Consider the following 18,127-nt stretch of genomic DNA (forward strand, 5'->3'; position numbering starts at 1 on the left):
GTTTTCAATGCAACCTTCCCTCCTCTCATTCTAATTTTCTATTAAGGAGTTTCTACTATTGTATGCATTAATATAATATAAATAAAATGCAAAAAATGACTATAGGAAATAAACTTAAAATTCCTCATAAAAGTTTACACACACACACACATATTCATAAAAGGAGAAAGAAAAAGCCTATCTTTATTTTAAATCTAATCTTAAATCTGAGTTATTCTGCCCAGCATATTCCTTTTCTTCTTTCAGAAAATAAAAAGAGGCCAGTGCTTGTTTTGATGTCTACTTCAGACAACATAAATTCTGTATTTAACAATGCCTGATAGCATTATTTTAACCCAGTGTAAGAAAGCAAACAATTATCTCTTAATAAGGCCTCCCTCTGCTACTTTATAAATATAGATTCTGAATCTCAACAGAATATGAAATTCATAAAAATAAAGCAAATGAATTAATTTTGCATAGTTTAAAGTTTGCATTAAACTCAGTGTACTAAGCTCTTGTTTGTTTGAAATATTTTCCATTTTAATTTCATTATTAACAATGTATTGCTAGAAAAAATAATAACAAAATTAATTTGGAAGTACAAAAGGTCAAGAATATCAAAAGAATTATTGAAAAAATGTAAAGGAAGGAGGTCTAGCAATATTAGATCTTAAACTGTATTATCAGGTGGTAATTATCAAAACTATCTGGTATTGGCTAAGAAATAGAAAGGTAGATCAGTGGAACAGAGTAGAAATACAATACACAGTAGTAAATGATTATAGTAACCTTGTATTTGATAAATGTAAAGAGAATTCACTATTTGGTAAAAATTGTTGGGAAAACTAGAAAGCAGTCTGGCAGAAACCAGTTATAGACCAATATCTTTTACCAAGATAAGGTCAAAATGAATACATGACATAGACATAAAAGGAGACATTACAATTAAATTAGAAGAACATGGAACATGTTATGTACCAGACTTATGACTAGAAGAAGAATTTGTGAATAAACAAGAGATAGAAAGCATTGTGAGATGTAAAAATGGATAATTTTGATTATATTAAAAAAGTTTTGTAAAAATAAAACCAATACAGCCAAGATTAGAAGAAAAGCAGAAAATTTGGGGAAATTTATAGACAATTTCTTGGCTAAATGTTTCATATCTCAAGTATATAGAGAGTTTTGTAAAATATACAGGAATATGAATTATTTCCCAACTGATAAATGGTCAAAGGACATGAACAAACTGTTTTTGGATGAAGAAATCAAAGCTATAGTTAACAGTCATATGAAAAAATGCTCTAAATCATCATTGATTAGAGAAACACGAATTAAAACAGCTTTAAGACATCATCTCACATCTATCATATTGTCTACACTGAAGGAGAGAGTAACACTACATGTAAAATCACAATTGCTTGAAGATGAATCCCACGTCACTGCTGATACTTGGTTTCCCATTCTCTTTTGGCTAATTGTTCAAGCAGCAAAGGAGTCAAATGAGACAGTGATAAATAAAGGAATGTGAGTGGGTTCGAGTATGACTTTATAGTTTTTTGAAGAGAAGTTCTTGATAAGCTATGTATATGAAAATGTTAAAAACTGTCAAACCAATGAAAGTTTGGGTAAGGGTACCATATCCCTGGTTTCTTGACTTATAAATGCATATAGAAGACTCTGAAACAAATCTTTCATAGACGGTAAAACACAGACAGATTAGTTTTTACTTTTGTGAAACTTATTGTATAATAATATCTAGCATTTATATAGTGTTATAAGGTTTGTAAAGCACTTCATAAATATTATCTCATCTGGTCTTGACCATATCTCCTGTAACCTGCGAGTGCCAAGTTCAGGAGGTAGGTTCTAGAGTAGGTGGTACAGAACTAAAGTCCACAAAAAGAAAGGTAATACTTTACTATACTGTGACAGACAGTGGTCAAGTGACTTACCAAGGGCATATAGCTAGTAACTGTCTACAGCTGCATTTGAACTCAGGTCTTCCTGACTCCACATCTAGCACTCTATTCACTGCACTGCTTAGCTGCTTGTAATGCACTTAGTTGGATTAAAATGACAGGACAAAATGTGCCCTTTTTTTGGTATGAAGTATGGCAATTCACTTTAATTCAAGCTCCCAGTAATGTCCTAAGACATATTATTTATTAAGTTCTGGATAGGTTGATGAAACCATATTGTTGATCTATTGAAGTATAAATAAGAAGTAGTTAACTAGTTTCTCAAAAGTGTGCATTTGTTTGAAATCTATTGTCTTTCTATTTTCTCTCCTATTTCCCCTTCTCCACCCATTGTTTGCACTTGATTTTCTTTTTAGTATCGTTCTGTGAAGTTGGATCAATTCATGAAAAGCAACACAAAACTCCGTTGCAGGGCACCAGTACTGATCACCATTGATTTATGCTGAAATATAATTTCATGCTGTGCTAGCTAAGAAAGTGGTATTCATCACTGCATAGGCATGCTTTAGATCTCTAGAAGACAGGCTGTAATAGTGAGGAAGTTGGTTTACTTACAAATGGATTCACGGACAGCATTTTTCTGAAAAGGTGAATTTTTAAAAAGAAGGAACAGGAGCAAGTCAGTGAAGCAGAGGGTGCTTCTTCCCATCAGTGACTCACCTTGGCAATTTGATCAAACTTTCCGAAGAGTTCATTCAGCATGTGTACCAGTTCTCCTGGAGAGCAGTCACTAGCCAGACGGGTGAATCCAACAATGTCCGCATATAAAATGCTATCAAAATAAAGGAATCAGTGCTTAAAAACATTTATTAGGAAAAGAAATATTTCCCCACAAATGGTCACCAGTTTACTGATTTCACATGAAGAATATAATTTCTCTCCTTGAATTCTTCCTTATTTTGAATACTTTCCTTTGCAAAAACACTTAGAGCTTCCTGGGGTGGGGTGTTAATTCAAAGATGGAAAGCAACCATCTACTTTTTATGCTTAATTTTCTAGTTTGAACTTTGCACTTTATCTATTGTTGATCATGACTCCATTAACTTAAGGGGGGGCAGTAAAAATGAGTTGTGCAGAGGACATAGTTATATATATATATATATACACATAGTGTATATATATATATGTATATGTATATGTATATGTACATGTATATGTATATATACATGCTTAGGAAGACCTTCTGAGACCACACGGAATAGTGGAAAGATCCCTGGATATGTGACTGAGTGCCATAGTTACCTCTTATTTATTAAGTGACCTTTTGCTTAATCTCTCAGCCTCAGTTGTTTTATCTGTAAACAGGAATAATATTTGCACCACCTGCCTTAGAAGGTTGTTGTGAGAATAAAAGATATTAACATTTGTGAAGTGTTCTATAAGAATAAAGTACAATTCAATGAAATCTATAATAATGATGACTCACAGAATCATAAAATTGGAGACCATCTATCCTGTACCCATAAAGGAATTTCCGTCACTATATTCCCAAGTGTCCATCCAACCTTATCTTAAGGACAAGTGAAGAGGAACCCTCCACCTACCATAGCAGCTCATACCACTTCTGGATAGCTCTAAAATGTTAAGATTTATTTCCTTAACAAAGATTTGTTTTTCTATTGAATATGCCCCTCTCATCTTCCTGTTCATACCTTACTTAGTACTTTATTTTGTATTTCTGTAACATACTCATCCTTCCTAGTTATGTCTTCAGGGAACAATGGAACAAGTCACATCCTTTTATTTTTGGCATGATAGACTCTAAAATATATGACAAGAACTGTTATGTTCACCACTAATTTTTTTTCTTCTCCAGGTTAAGTAGCCCAAATTCCTTCACGCATTTGTGATATGGTGTGAATTCGAGGAGTGGGCCATTACTGGTTGTCTTGACTTTTGTTTTGCCACCAGATTTCGATGACTTGGGGAGAGAGGGAGGTTGATGACTTTGCACAACTCTTTCTCACTTAAATCCAATTCATGGACAAGTCATCATACTCATGATGTCATTAGTCCTCTTTGAAAATGAAGGACTAACAACAACAGAACAATGAATTCAAGGATCTCCATCTACACCTGGTTGCTTTAGCCAAAGAAAACTACTTGAATTCCAGTTCTACACTTGACAAGGTGAAAGGGAGGGTTAACAACAGCCTGCTACCTTAGGGGAACATTTTATATCAAATCTGAAAGACTCAGGTCAAAAATGTATTTAGCATCACTTACTTGAGTAACTAAATAGAATTTAATTTTTTTAGGCCAACATCAATATAGTTCTGTTTGCATATGTCTGTCTTCTCACTTTTATTCTAAGTATCAACATTAGTTTTTCTTATTCAAGTGAAGTGGCAAACAATTAATTTACTGAATTCTCTAATGTGTTGTCATTGGATTAACTGACTGGAAACACTGCTCCTGCCCCCTCACCCCAAACTATAACTTAAAGTGCTTTTTTCTCATACTTGCCATTAATGTTTCTAGATTACCGTTGCAAAATAAATAACTTACATTTACATACTGCTTTAAAATCTCATTCTATTCTCACAACTACCTATGAAGTGTTTGTTTTTTTTTATCCCAATTTTACAGATTGGGAAATCAAAGCTTAAAGACTTGCCCAAGGTCACACAGCTAGTAAGTATCTAAGGAGTATTACGGACCCAAGTCCTTTTAACTACAAGTCCACTGCTCTGTCCTCTATTATGTTGCTTCATAAAAGTGGGTTGCTCATGTCAGGTGAACCAGGGACTGCTGACATGGGAAAATAAAATACATTTTGGGGAAAAAAAACAATAGCAACAATTTAGTTCCTGCCTCAATTACCAGCATACTTTTTATAGATAGGCCTGGATTCACTAATAATGTGAAACCCACTTCTCTACCTAAGCCAGCAAGTAAACATTACAGTATGACGAGTAACACATTATGTATAGTCCATTTTGAGAACACCAATTCGCTTTCCATTTGCCCTCTTTGGTTGGTCTGTGTGTGCCATGTCTCTGTGTATTTGTTTAAATTTCATATATTTTTCGAGTCATTTTAAAATACACAATCCACGTTATCATTTTTACCAAATTTTAGCCCGCCTGCCATTGATTTCCCAGTGCTGTTTAACAGCTCTCTGTGTTTGTTTTTAGTCATTCATAGTTCCCTTTAACCCTGGAATATCAGGGCTAATATTTACTCAAAGATATTTGCTATGAGACTCAACCTTTGCTTTTCTGGGACTCCATTCATTTAAATCTATGCTTATCTTTACAAGTGTGGATTATCAGTCACTTACAAACCTTTATAGGGATTAGAGAATGATGGCTGAACTTTGGTCTGCATCTGAGGCTGAAGAATAGCATTGGGCTGAATACTCTCCCTTATCAAGCACTGTGAATGCTGCCTTTCTGTAAAATCCTGGGCCTTCAGGGCTGGCAATACCTAGTCAGGATAATGTTTTTAATCCTTTCATTTCTTATTATTCTGGAACCTTATTTAATCAGGTTTTCTTTACGCTAAGAAATCTCTGCAAGCTTCTTAACTTTAATTACAACATATAGAAATGTTTCCTATAGAGAGATACATTTATTTTTTGTCTTTAAAGACTATCTTGCTTGGCTTTCCTTTCTGTAAGAGGGCATTTAGTTTATCCTTTACAAAGTCACCTTCTTCCAATGTTCTGCAGAATCTTTAACTATTCTATGTCACAGTTATTAAACAAAATATACAGATATGCTTGGTACTCATGGAAACTGCCCCGTGATGAAGCCTAGCACTCCCCTGGAGCAGATCCCCTCCCAGAAGCCAGATGGAGAGGTGATATGGACATCAGCGAGGCTAAAGGAACACATCCTGCCATCCAGGGAGAAGGGCTCCATTTGGATAAAACAGTTTTTGACCTGGGGTCCATGAACTCACTTAAAAATATTTCATTATTACATTTCAATATACAGTTATCCCTTCCACATTGCAACTTTTCCTATCATGGCTTTGATATGTTGTGGGTCACAATGAGAAATTAGATGGGATTTTTTTGGGAGCTTTGCAGAAGCCACATGAAGTCCAGGAGATGATATAGAGCCTGTGATCAAATACTTAACCCAAATTTTACTGTAAACAACCCATAAAAAAGTAAGAATCAGACTTCTTCTCTGGTACAAAAGAGGGCCAAAAATTTTTACACAGATTTTCTAGGTAGCAGGGGTGCCCTGCCCCTAACCCCTTCACCCCCATTCACTATGTGGAAGAGGTTATTGGTATTCTTTGTAATTTGATGTAATTTATTTTATGAATTTACAAACATTATGGTGAAAAGGGGTCTATAGGCTTTACCAGATTGCCAAAGAGGTCCATGGCACACAAAAGGTTCAGAACCTCTAGAAAGGATTACTGAGGGTCAGTAACTCATCTCATTTGTTACAAAATTATTTAAAAGATGAAATAAAATATTCTCTATTTCAACATTTAGTGGATTTGTTTGTGTGTAAAAAGAATAGATATGAAAGAATATTCATTTCTTAAAATTGTTCCTTTCTCTCTACTTACAGAGCCTCACACTAATTTAGACCCTTATCACCTTTACCTGTGCTACTGTAGTGATGAACTCACTGGTCTCCTAATTAGCATCCAGTGGCACAGAAGGTCTGTTTCATTTTTATCTATCTATAGATACCCAGTGCCTAGTACATAATAGGCTCTCAGTAAATGCTTGTTATCTAATGGAACGGTCTCCCTCACTCTGGTCTTGCGTTTCTCCAGTCCTTTTTTCATATGGCAGACAAACTGATATTCTTAAAGCACAGATCTTAACATATTCTCCCACTTAAGAAATTTCAATGGTTCCCTGTTGCTTCTAGGATAAAAAAAAAATCCTCTGATCGACATTTAAAGCCCTTAACAATATGATTCCAATTTTTCTGTCCAGACTGATTTCACAATACTTCTCTTCATGTATTCTACTTCCCAGCCAAACTGGCCTCCTTAACAAACTATGGCATTCTCTCTGGTCCACATGCCTTTCCACAGGCTGTCCCCCATGCCTGGAATGCTCTGTTGTTTTTCTTCTTTTTCTTCCATTGCTGTCTCTTAGTATGCCTAGCATCCTTCAAGGCTCAGTTCAAGTGACACTTAATAAAATGAGGCCTTTCCTGATCACCTCTCTCCCTAACCCCCAGTCTTCAGTCATTTTTTATATCGTTGTAAGTGCTTCTCTGTGTGCACATTTCTCTGCAGTAGACCATACCCCTTAAGGATAGGGACTACTTCTTGGCACATAGCTGGTGTTAATAAATGATCTTTGAATTACACTGACTATATATTTAGCATCTTAAAAGGTTGCTTTGAATTTGCAAGACATAAATTAATTACCCTGTTTCAGAGCACTTAAGCACAGCATTTCTGATATCTCATATTGTTGATGCTTATGCTAATGCTAAGTGGTACTTTCATATGCTTTTCGTCAATGGTGAAAGTGTCATGTGCTTTTTTAAGTTCCTTAAAGCACAATCATTTTTGCCTTTGGACTTTTTGAGAGTTGGCATTTGCCAGAGTCTCAGCTAGCATTGCACAGGACCATAGGATTTAAGAGCTTAGAAGGGAATGAATCCAACTCACTCATTTTATAGATGAGGAAATTAAGGCAGGGAGAAGTTAAATGACTTGTGTAAGTCACTAGTATATTAGTTACGAGTAATATTTATTACTATTAATGGTAATTTATTAGTTAATAGTAATGATAGTAATTTTACTAATAGCAGTACTTATTACTAATATAACAGTTAAGTGGATAAGCAAGTATTTGAACTTAGATCTTTCTGGCTCCAAGTCTAGCACTCCATTTCACCACACCAACTTGTTTCTATTAATGTGCTTTTCAAAAATTGGACCTAACTCATTTTCAATAATGTTCATTTAAGAAAAAGCAGAATTATGATTGGGAAAGGAAGATATCCCAAGAAAGTATAGATGCTCTCAAATTACTCAGTGTTTTCTATAACTGCAAATTCCCTGAAAGCAGACATGAAGGTGACAGTCACTTTGTCAATACACATAACAATAGTTAAAACATGGGATAGGATCTTAGGAATAGCAGATTAGAATTAATGATATAACATTAAGATCTGGACTCCAAATGCACAAGCACAGGGAAATCCATTCATTCTTTGGTCAGATCACTTGACAAATCCTGCTAATAAACGTGAACAAAGCGCAATACCTCACATTGGTGTGCCTCTTGACATAGAGATTGTGAAAGTTGTTTGTGTTTTCCAGCTGGCCTGCTTTGGGTCCCTGCAACCTCTGAATGATCTCTGCTTTCATTTCCATGGCGATGTGAGCAGGCAGTAAAGAGAGCAGAAGACGCTCCTAGAACAAAGTAGTGATTAATAAAAACAACTACTAAGGATATTTCAAATAACTAACATTGTATAAATAGTAACTAAAAATCAACATTGGATTTTAAAAGGACTCATCTTTGCCCAGGTCCCCATCAACAAAAACACATAAAAGTAATTTTTCCATGGTCAGAGAGGATTATTACATTGTTTATTATTATTGAATTTCATGAATGTGTTCAGCTCTGCAGAGGATAAAGGAAAACACAGTTTCTTCCCCAAGGAGATCATATTTCAAATTGGATTTTTAAATTATTGAAAGAGAAATGCCATTCACATACCAGAACATGGTTAACCTAAGAAAGAAAACACTTGGTTTTTTTGTGGTTCTTGTTGTGATTCTACTTGGGAATCAAAGTATATGGTTTGTTGTACTGTAAAAGTTTGCCAAGATGCCACTTTTTATTTTCCCCACAAAGGCAGTCACAGCTGAACTAGCCATTATAATAAAGATCCATCCATGGAGCTCCACCAGTGATTCCAATCTAAGGAAAAGCAGCAATCAAATCACTGTAAAACAATCTCTATAAAGGTAGCAAGTCTATCCATCTGAGATAGTTGAGCTCATCATTTCTTATAGCACAATAGTATTCCATCACAATCATACCCCACAACTTTTTCAGCCATTCATTTCCCAATTGATGGGCATCGCTGCTATTTCCAATTCTTTGTTACCACAAGGAGATCTGCTATAAACACTTTAGAACATATAGGTTCTATTCCATCTTTTCTAATCATCTTGAGAAACAGACCTAGTGTTGGTATTGCTGGGTCAAAGGTAGTTTAATAACTCTCTGGGCATAATTCCAGATGGCTCTCCAAAATGTTTGGACCAGTTCACAATTCAATCAATGGTAAATTAATGCCCCAATTTTTCCATATACCCTCTAACATTTGTTGCTTTCCCCTTAAACCATTTTAGCCAATCTGATAGGTGTAAAATGATATTTCAAGGTTATTTTAATGTGTATTTCTCTAATCAATAATGATTTAGAACATTTTTATATGACTATAAATTGTTTTGATCTCTTTGGAAAAACTACCTGTTCATATCTTTTGATCATTTATCAACTGGGGAATGACTCATATTCTTATAGATTCTACGAAGTTCTTCATATATTTGAGCTATGAGGTCTTTATCTGAGAATCTATCTAAGTTTTTTTTAAAGCAACTCCTTATTCATGTGTATATATATATATGTCAATACATACATAAATACATACACATGCAGGTATATATATGTATATAAACAATAATAACTAGCTTTGATACAGAACTTTGTTTCACAAAGCACTTTCCACATTATTTCATTTGATCTTCACGACAACTCTGTGAGTTAGGTGATACTATTATTATATTATATATTATATTATTTTTTTTTACAGATGAGAAAACTGAAACAGAGAGGTTAACTGACTTGCTCATAGACAAGCAGCTAATAAGTGCCTGAGGCAGGATTAAAACTCAAGTCTTTCCAACTCTAACTTTCCCACTTTACCCACTATTCCATCTAACTCTTCTACTATGTGTTCCACAATTCCTAGCACAGTGACTTCTTTATAATAGGTACTCAAACAATTGTTGAATTAATGAAAAAAATGAATAAGAAAAAAGCACAAAAATAGTGACTATTTTCCTTATTAATATTTCTGTCAGATGATCCTCAAATTAATTCAACAGCAGATATTAAATATTAATTGTGTATGGGGCTTGAGGCTTCCAAAATCATCATCAGAACCATGGCATTATATACACTGTCTATAAGAATTTTCATGAAATGGTCAAAGGATGTGAACAGGCAGTTTTCAGAGGAAAAAATTAAAGTTAACTATAGTCACATGAAAAAATGCTCTAAATCACTATTGATTAGAGTGATGCAAATCAAAACAACTCTGACGTACCACATCACACTTATCAGATTGGTTAACATGACAAAATAGGTAAAAGATAAGTGTTGGAGAAGATGTGGGAAAATTGGAACACTAATGCATTGTTGGTGGAGTTGTCAACTGCTCCAAACATTCTGGAGAGCAATTTGCAACTATGCCCAAAGGGCTATAAAACTGTGTATATACCCTTTGACCCAGCAATATCACTTCTAGGTCTGTATCCCAAAGAGATCATAAAAATGGGAAAAAGGACCAAAATGTACAGAAATTTTTATGGCAGCTCTTTTTGTGGTGGCAAAGAATTGGAAATTGAGGGGATGTCCTTCAATTGGGGAATTGCTGAACAAGTTGTGGTATATGAATGTAATGGAATGCTATTGTGCTATAAGAAATGATGAGGAGGCAGACTTCAGAAAAACCTAGAAAGACTTACATGAACTGATGCTGAGTGAAATGAGCAGAACCAGGAGAATGCTGTGCATAGGAACAGCCACATTGTGAGATGACTGACTTTGATAGACTTAGCTCTTCTCAGCAAGGTAAGGATCTAAGACAACTCCAAAAGACTCACGGTGGAAAATGCTCTCCACATCCAAAGAAAGAACTTGGGAGTCTGAATGCAGTTGGAAGCAAACCACTTGCTCTCCTTTTCCTTTGTTGTTTTGTTTTGTGTCTTTTTTCTTGTGGTTCCTCCCAGTAGTTCTAATTCTTCTTTACATCATGACTAATGTCAAAACATGTTTAATATGAATGTATAAGTAGAACCTATATCAGAGAGCATGCCATCTTGGGGAGGGGGGAAGAGGAGAAAATGTAAAACTCAAAATCTTATGGAAGTTAATGTTGAAAACTAGAAATAAATAAATAATTGGAAAAAAAAGAATTTGCATCAGACTTGGTATATGTTTTTAAAATGTAATTCACCTTGGTAGTGTAGAAAACACATTATTTTCCAGAGAGATGTCAATGTCAATGAGCATTTATTAAGTGCCTACAATCTTCTAGGTACTATATTTAAGCACTGTGTCTACAAGCATAGAAATGGAGGACAATCCTTAGCTAAAATATTTTAGTGGCATTTCTACAGTGTGTGTGCCCATACACACATATATAATATGTGTATATGCATATATAAAAACAGGTATAAAAATGCCTGTTTCCCAATAGGCCACTTTCTCTACTTATAGGTAGTCAAAGGACTCCAATTTCAACTTCAACGTCATCCTCTGTGACTGCTCCCTCCCACAGCTTCGTCTATTATCCCTATCCATATCAGTCCTAAATCTTTATCGCCAGCGTCAATCTCTATTTTGTGCTCCAGCTATCTACAGGGCATCTTCATCATCATCATCAGAATAGCAGCAGTACTAACAATAATAACTAACTAAACAGGACTTTAAGGTTTGCAAAGCACTTAACACAGAGAATGTCATTTGAACCACACAACAACCTTGTGAGAAGGATGATGCAGGTCTCTCTCATTACCCTCCTCTGACAGATGAGCATATTGAGGTTCAAGGAAGTTAAATGACCAGGTGGGATTCACCTTCAGGTCAAGGTAGTCCAGGTTCAATATTTTATTCTATGTTTCTCTAGATCAGGGGTGGGGAACCTGCATCTACGAGGCCACATGTGACTTCGAGGCCACAGATTCCCCACCCCTGGTCTAGATCTGCTCCTTCTGTGTAACAGGAGCACATTAAAATGTATTTCTTACTTAATTATGTTTTCCATGAGTCTGATTAGAATTCTCAGGATTTCAATTCCATGACATGTGTGCCTGGATGTGGGGGATTTTTTTTTTCACAAAGCAAGGAAATGGGGTAGAAGGGAGAGCTATGTGAGTGTGTTTGCAATGGTGCCATCCAGAGATGAGCAATCTGCTGAATGCTTCTGAAATCTATAGGGCAAAGATTGGAGCCAGAAGCTTCTGAAGTCAGGGAGCCAAACAGGAAGAGTATGTCATAAAAGGCTGTCTACTTAGTGCCGATGCACGGAGCCCAATTCTATGTGAAGGAAGCAATCAGCACTTTGGGCCGAAGCCAGTCTTGGTATGGAACAGCCTTCATACTGTTTAGAGAGACTAATAGCCTGAGAGGAAATATGGATTGGCTGAATTTCTACCCCCTACTCCCAACCCTATCTGGCCTTGCACCACAGACCGTTTCCTCATCTCCTCGTGTCTTCTTCCAATTTGTTCCCTTTTCCCATAAATACAGAAGTCCTACCTGGGAGGCAGGTATATTGCATACATTTGGGTACCAGGGCTTGTTATTTATCTCGCTATCCCAGACACTTGGCTCTTTGATTCAAGGTTCCTGTCTGATTTGCTGGTAGGAGATACACTGGATGGAGGCATGAACCATATATAGTCTCCACTTTAAACTGAAATATTGTTGTGATTATGCATTTGAGTGGGATGCCAATTATATATTTTTGGCTTTGTCCAAGATCTTTAAATATATTTGTGGAGGCTGGAATCAAGCTAAATTTACCTCTACATGTGGTGACTCAAGGGGGAATTTTTTTTTCCCTTTTGAGGTCTACATTATCATATGGAAGATATGTATGTGTGTGTGTATATGTATATCTTACATACATTATATATAGAAATATATATTTCTTCAGCATAAGCCTTTCTGATAATCTAGGCAACTTCATTCATGGAACCAGTATGTAGTTGTATCCAAGTGACAATAAATACTTTTCAGAAATTTTGTTGTATTCTATATGTGTTATTGTATATTTTATTAAATTCACATTACATATTACATGTGGGTTTTTTTTCATTTTTTTTACATTTTTTTTTTTGCAGGGGGGAAGGCAGGGCAATTGGGGTTAAGTGACTTGCCCAAGGTCACACAGCTAGTAAGTGTGTCAAGTGTCTGAGGCCGGATTTGAAGTCAGGTCCTCCTGACTCATTGCGCCACCTAGCTGCCCCTACATGTTTTCAAATGAGGTGAATAGCCACCATAGCTATTAGAAAACTGGCACTCAGTAGAGTGGGACTTGACTTTCACTGAGGAAATCTTGGTTTGGAGTACCAATTGAGTTTAGGTAACTACTGATTTGAAGAGAATATTCAATAGATTTTACCCTATACCACTGACTTTCTAGGTGAATGTCAAGCACTAGTTAGGTATGTAGGAAGAAACTACCCTAACTCCACTCATCCACACAGCTATCCTATGGTAGTTGGTTGAGATTGTGGGAGATTCCCACATCCCCAAAGAGATAAACATCAAAGAAAGCATTTGGAAATTAGTTATTAAAGCTCCCACTGTCAGTCAGTCAATGATCATTGAAGACGTAAGATCCTGGGATTTATTTTTCTTCCTAGCTTGGGAAGAGATGAATCTAAGTGCAGTTTTTTTCCCATCACAGTAGGAGTTTTGGATGATCTTTTGAAGGAAGGATAAGAAAAGACAGATATGACCAGGACTCTGCACACCCAGACAAACACACACAGAACAGCAGCACAACTTTGGGCTTCTGGCAGTGTCATCTGCTGGCTCCTTCTTCAAACCCATGGGATACCATGAGATATATCCTCTAAATGGATGATAAAGAAATAGAAGTCTATTTTACTTTATCATAGGTACTGACTCCAATAGTTTGAGTGCTTAGAGAAAACAAACAAAAGGAACTGTTTGTACTTCCTGCTCCCTACCTTACTACATCACCCGTTTTTAATTATGTCCTTTTGTAAAAAAAATAAAACTTTTCAAAAACTGAAATTAATAATGTATTTATTATTTCTCCTACACAACTGTGATCAGCTATGCACTTTCCTGGCTTTCCACCTCCCCTACTTTTTTTTGACAACACAAAGACATGGGGCAGTTCTGGAGCTACACAGGATAGCATGAGCTCTCCTAGGACAAGACTGAAATCTTAACTTCCCATCCCACAATTAGAGAGATTTTACTGTCTAAATGGGAGAATTATCAGGAGCCATTTCCTAATTATACTTATAAGAGCAGAATTACTATGAAATGAGGCCATTTAAAAATCTGCCTCTTAAAAATTGAGTCTAACTTAATGACAGAAGGTCTACATAAGCATTAGCTCATTGAGCCACTGAGGAAGAAAGCACTTTGTAAATCTATCATGAATCATCATCATCATCATCATCATCATCATCATCATCATTCACCTCTTCCACCTCCAGGTAAGTAAAGGTATAAAAGGCTGATGTTCGATTTCCTAATGTTTGGGCGCTGTTACTGATCAGTTATAACAAAATTGAGTTCTGGAGGTAGATAATACTTTTTGTTATAAGTCTTAAATAGACAATAAGAAGGCCCTGCTCTTAAAATCCTGGCCCTTTTACATTTGAGTGTAGTTCCACTAATAATGCCACTATTTTCCAGCTTAGGGGAAAAGGGTGGGAAATGAAATTAAAGTGTTAAACATAATTTGAGGTTGCCCATTGAGTGCACAAAACACCCCTGTCTGCTTCTGAATCACCATGAATACAGTTGGTTTCTTCCACTTGATCATGCAGGTGATTAAATACTTTGATACTCTGAGATGATAAGGCAGTACCCCTTTATTGGTCACTGAACAGTAAGAGCCAATGCTTTAGTGGATCTTTAAAATGGGAATTTTCTGCCTGAGGATGACTATTGGCAAGAGGAAGAGACTCATCCCTGACCTGGCTAGCTAGTAGACATGAACTTTGAGAGGACAGTGTAGAACTGAGGGGAAGTTTAACAATGTCTGATCAGCAGTCCTGCAAGCTGCTCTGTAAGTTTAAGTTTCACCCTCCCTACAGGGCATAACAGTTATTAGTAGTGCTGTTTGTTCAGATTAATGAAGTCTTTCTATTAAAGCACACTTTGAGTATTTTGTCCTTAGCATTTCTTTTGTTTGTAGGAATTAAACACCTGTCCCAAACCTGATTCATATTGTTCATTGCATCCTTTTATATTCCCCAGTTTTGGGGAGCTCCTAGATATGAGCACAAATTAAAACTTTAAGTAAATTTTTCCTGGGGCTCTGAGGCTGGGATGTAAAGTATGTACAGAAATGGAGCTACCCCACTTTCATCAGATGGACACTCTCCTCCAGGACTGAATGTGGTTCAGATCATGTGTATGGCCCATAGCTGAGGAGCCCCTTATTGGAGAGCAGAGATGGGTATGTGTCCCAAGTCTCCTGGACTCATCAGTGATGTGTTACTGTTAGATGTGGGGAACTTGTATGGTATTTGATGGGATAATTCATCTGGAATTAGGATTTCCCTGAGAAAGGAACCTTGTCCATTTGCTTTTCTCTATTTTCACTTTTGTTCTTTGTTTTATTTCAACTTTTCTTTTTTTAAATTCTTTTCCTCTTTTTGCTTGAGTTCAGACTGGCCCTTTCTACGTATTAAGCAGAAAAAGCTCTGACAAACTTCGTAAAATGCTGTTTGTTTATTGAATTTGCATAACTTCCTATTTGGGGTTGTTTATCCAACAATGTTGGCATTATCAACTGTGGTAGGCCTGGGTCCATCCTAACAACTATTAGGTTTGGGACTGTCTAAGGCCTGGGCTGAGAAGCATCCTAAATGATATGTAGAACATGAAGAGATGCACCACATGGTTCTTTTGAGACTTTTTAGTACAAGTGTAGGGGGAGGTACTTGAAAGGACAATGTTTAAGCTTCCCTAGGCTCTCGCAGAACGTTCCATAATTGCAGATATGGACAAATGGGCCAGAGAAATCCCAGCTGGTTTTCTGAAAATAGCATAAAGTAACTAGAGAGAGAGTAGAACTAGGTGTCACATAGAATCATTCTTGCAGATTCCAGCTGATCTTGTGTTCTAGCTCAATGCTTGGGAGTTTTGTGAATGATAAAAGTCCTTATTTTCTGCCGGTGATGCAGTACTGAAGGGCACTTTGTGAACAACAGAGCCCTCCCCTTATTGGCTACTGAGTAGAAAGAGTCAATGACTGAGCAGATGTTTAAAGAGAGAATGGCTGCCCATTGATTCTTTTCCTTCAACCCTCCAGGTGGTGTGTGTAGTTCTGAGACTTTGTTGAGGAGTAGGGAAGGGGAGGTCTTTCTCCATCTGAAGACTACTGCTTCTTTGTGGAAGACAGAGAAGATGAATTCAAGTAGGTGATCCTGAACCCAGGCATAAAACTGCCTCTTCGTGTTTTCTTTCCAGAGTAGGTGACTGAAAATTGATCATGGGATGGAAATGTTGAGGCTTGAAGGTGACCTTATGAGTTTGAGAGGTCTTCAGGGCCTGGTTCCATTGGTTGAAGCTGAGTGATACCAGGGTAAGTCTCTGTATTAGAAAAGATGACCACTGATAGGAAGAGAAGCCCTAGCCTTCTCCTTGACTGACTGACTTTTTATTTTTTGTGTAGGAAATTAATACCAGTCTCATGTCTAATTTGTATAGTATATTGCATACCTTGCTATGCCCTCCTTTTGGAGATGCACTAGACTTGGGCCATGCCTTAAGTCATTTTCCCCCTAAGGGGCTGGGTTGGGGTTGTGATGAGCAGAAGAGTATGAAAAAGGGAGCCTAATATATTCATTGGAGGCCACAATGTTCCCCAAGACCGAATCTATTCTGATGATGTACATGGTCACAAAGCAAAGGAACACCTTAGGGGAAAGACAGTAGGCATAGGGCCCTAGACCATTCAACCTAGCAGCATGCTATGATTTTTAGTTATTGGAGAATTATAGCTGCAAGACCAGCTAATAGAATGTGCATGTCCATCCATCCAACAGAAACTACCCAGGAAAGTAGTCTTGCAGCAATAGCATTCAGTAAAGTAACATTTTGATCCTGATGAGATTGTGGCCAAAGGGAGGCAGAAATCTCTGATAACCTCACAGCCAAGCTCACAATTAAAGAACATGAAGACCAACTTTTACTTTAAAAAAATTAACTTCTCAAATAATGGGATACATAGTCTGAGATAGATATTGCCCAACCTCCCCCCAAAAAAACCAAAAAACAAACTTTAGTCTGAACCCAGCCTTTCTACTTGTAAGTCCCATAGAGATATGTACAACTTGAAAACATTTACTAAGCTGCTTCTGTTATAGACTAGAATGATAGAACCCATGTTCTATAAAAGGAGTCTTCATCCTAGACCATATCTACACTGTGGTCAATATCCAGATAAGTGAAGAATTCTGTTGATTTAGATAGAAGTAGGTCATCTATATAATCAACATACATACACACACACATATACATACTATATATAATTAAATGGTCTATTTCAGTCTCAGCGCAGTCTAGCCAATTTTCCTCTTTTTGCATGAGTTCCAACCCAGCTAAGACAGAAGATTCGATATGACCACATTCAGAGATAATGTAGTCATATTTCAATACTCTTCTCACAGATGTCCTATTTCTTTTCTCTTTCCATAGTCTACTTCACAAAGCTATCAAATTAGTCTTCTTACTGTGCCCTTTTGATTTAAAATAATAAATTGACTGATATTTATAAAGTATTTTAAAGGTCACAAAATGCTTTAGATTCGTTACCTCATTTTAACCTCAGAATTCTGTGAGGGTGGGACCTACCGGTATTATTCTCTTCATTTTACAATTCTGCGAGGTTAAAGACATGACCATGGTCCCACAGCCCCCAGCTATGAAGCATCAGAGACATGATTTAGACCTAGGTCTTATTTGATTCAAGGTGCAGCATTCTATCCACCACACAACATTGCCCCCTAATAAGGTCAACTGCCCTGATCAAAAATTTTCAGTCTTCTCTTCAGTTATTCATATTGCTTACAAAATAAAATATGCAGCTATACCTTTCACATTGTAAGGGTTAGGGGCGCCCCTTCCATCTAGAAAATGTATGTAAAATTTTTCGGCCTTCCCCTTCTGCCAGAGAATCTGAATTATGGTATCAAAAGATAAA

General features: G+C 36.6%; 1 protein-coding gene across 1 annotated transcript in view; it reads right to left on the minus strand.

Moving 5' to 3' along the window:
• Positions 1–17,829, minus strand: part of LOC118838251 (adenylate cyclase type 2) — a 161,620-nt gene extending 143,791 nt beyond the window's left edge. Inside the window, exons 1-3 of the mRNA XM_036745494.1 lie at positions 17,779–17,829; positions 8,167–8,315; positions 2,625–2,736 (exon numbers count right to left, since the gene is read on the minus strand). Of these exons, the coding sequence (XP_036601389.1) occupies positions 2,625–2,736; positions 8,167–8,315; positions 17,779–17,829 (312 nt within the window). The remainder of the gene's footprint in view (positions 1–2,624; positions 2,737–8,166; positions 8,316–17,778) is intronic.
• Positions 17,830–18,127: the final 298 nt, after the last annotated feature.

This window comes from Trichosurus vulpecula, chromosome 1 (assembly GCF_011100635.1).
Source record: "Trichosurus vulpecula isolate mTriVul1 chromosome 1, mTriVul1.pri, whole genome shotgun sequence".
Taxonomy (NCBI): Eukaryota; Metazoa; Chordata; class Mammalia; order Diprotodontia; family Phalangeridae; genus Trichosurus; species Trichosurus vulpecula.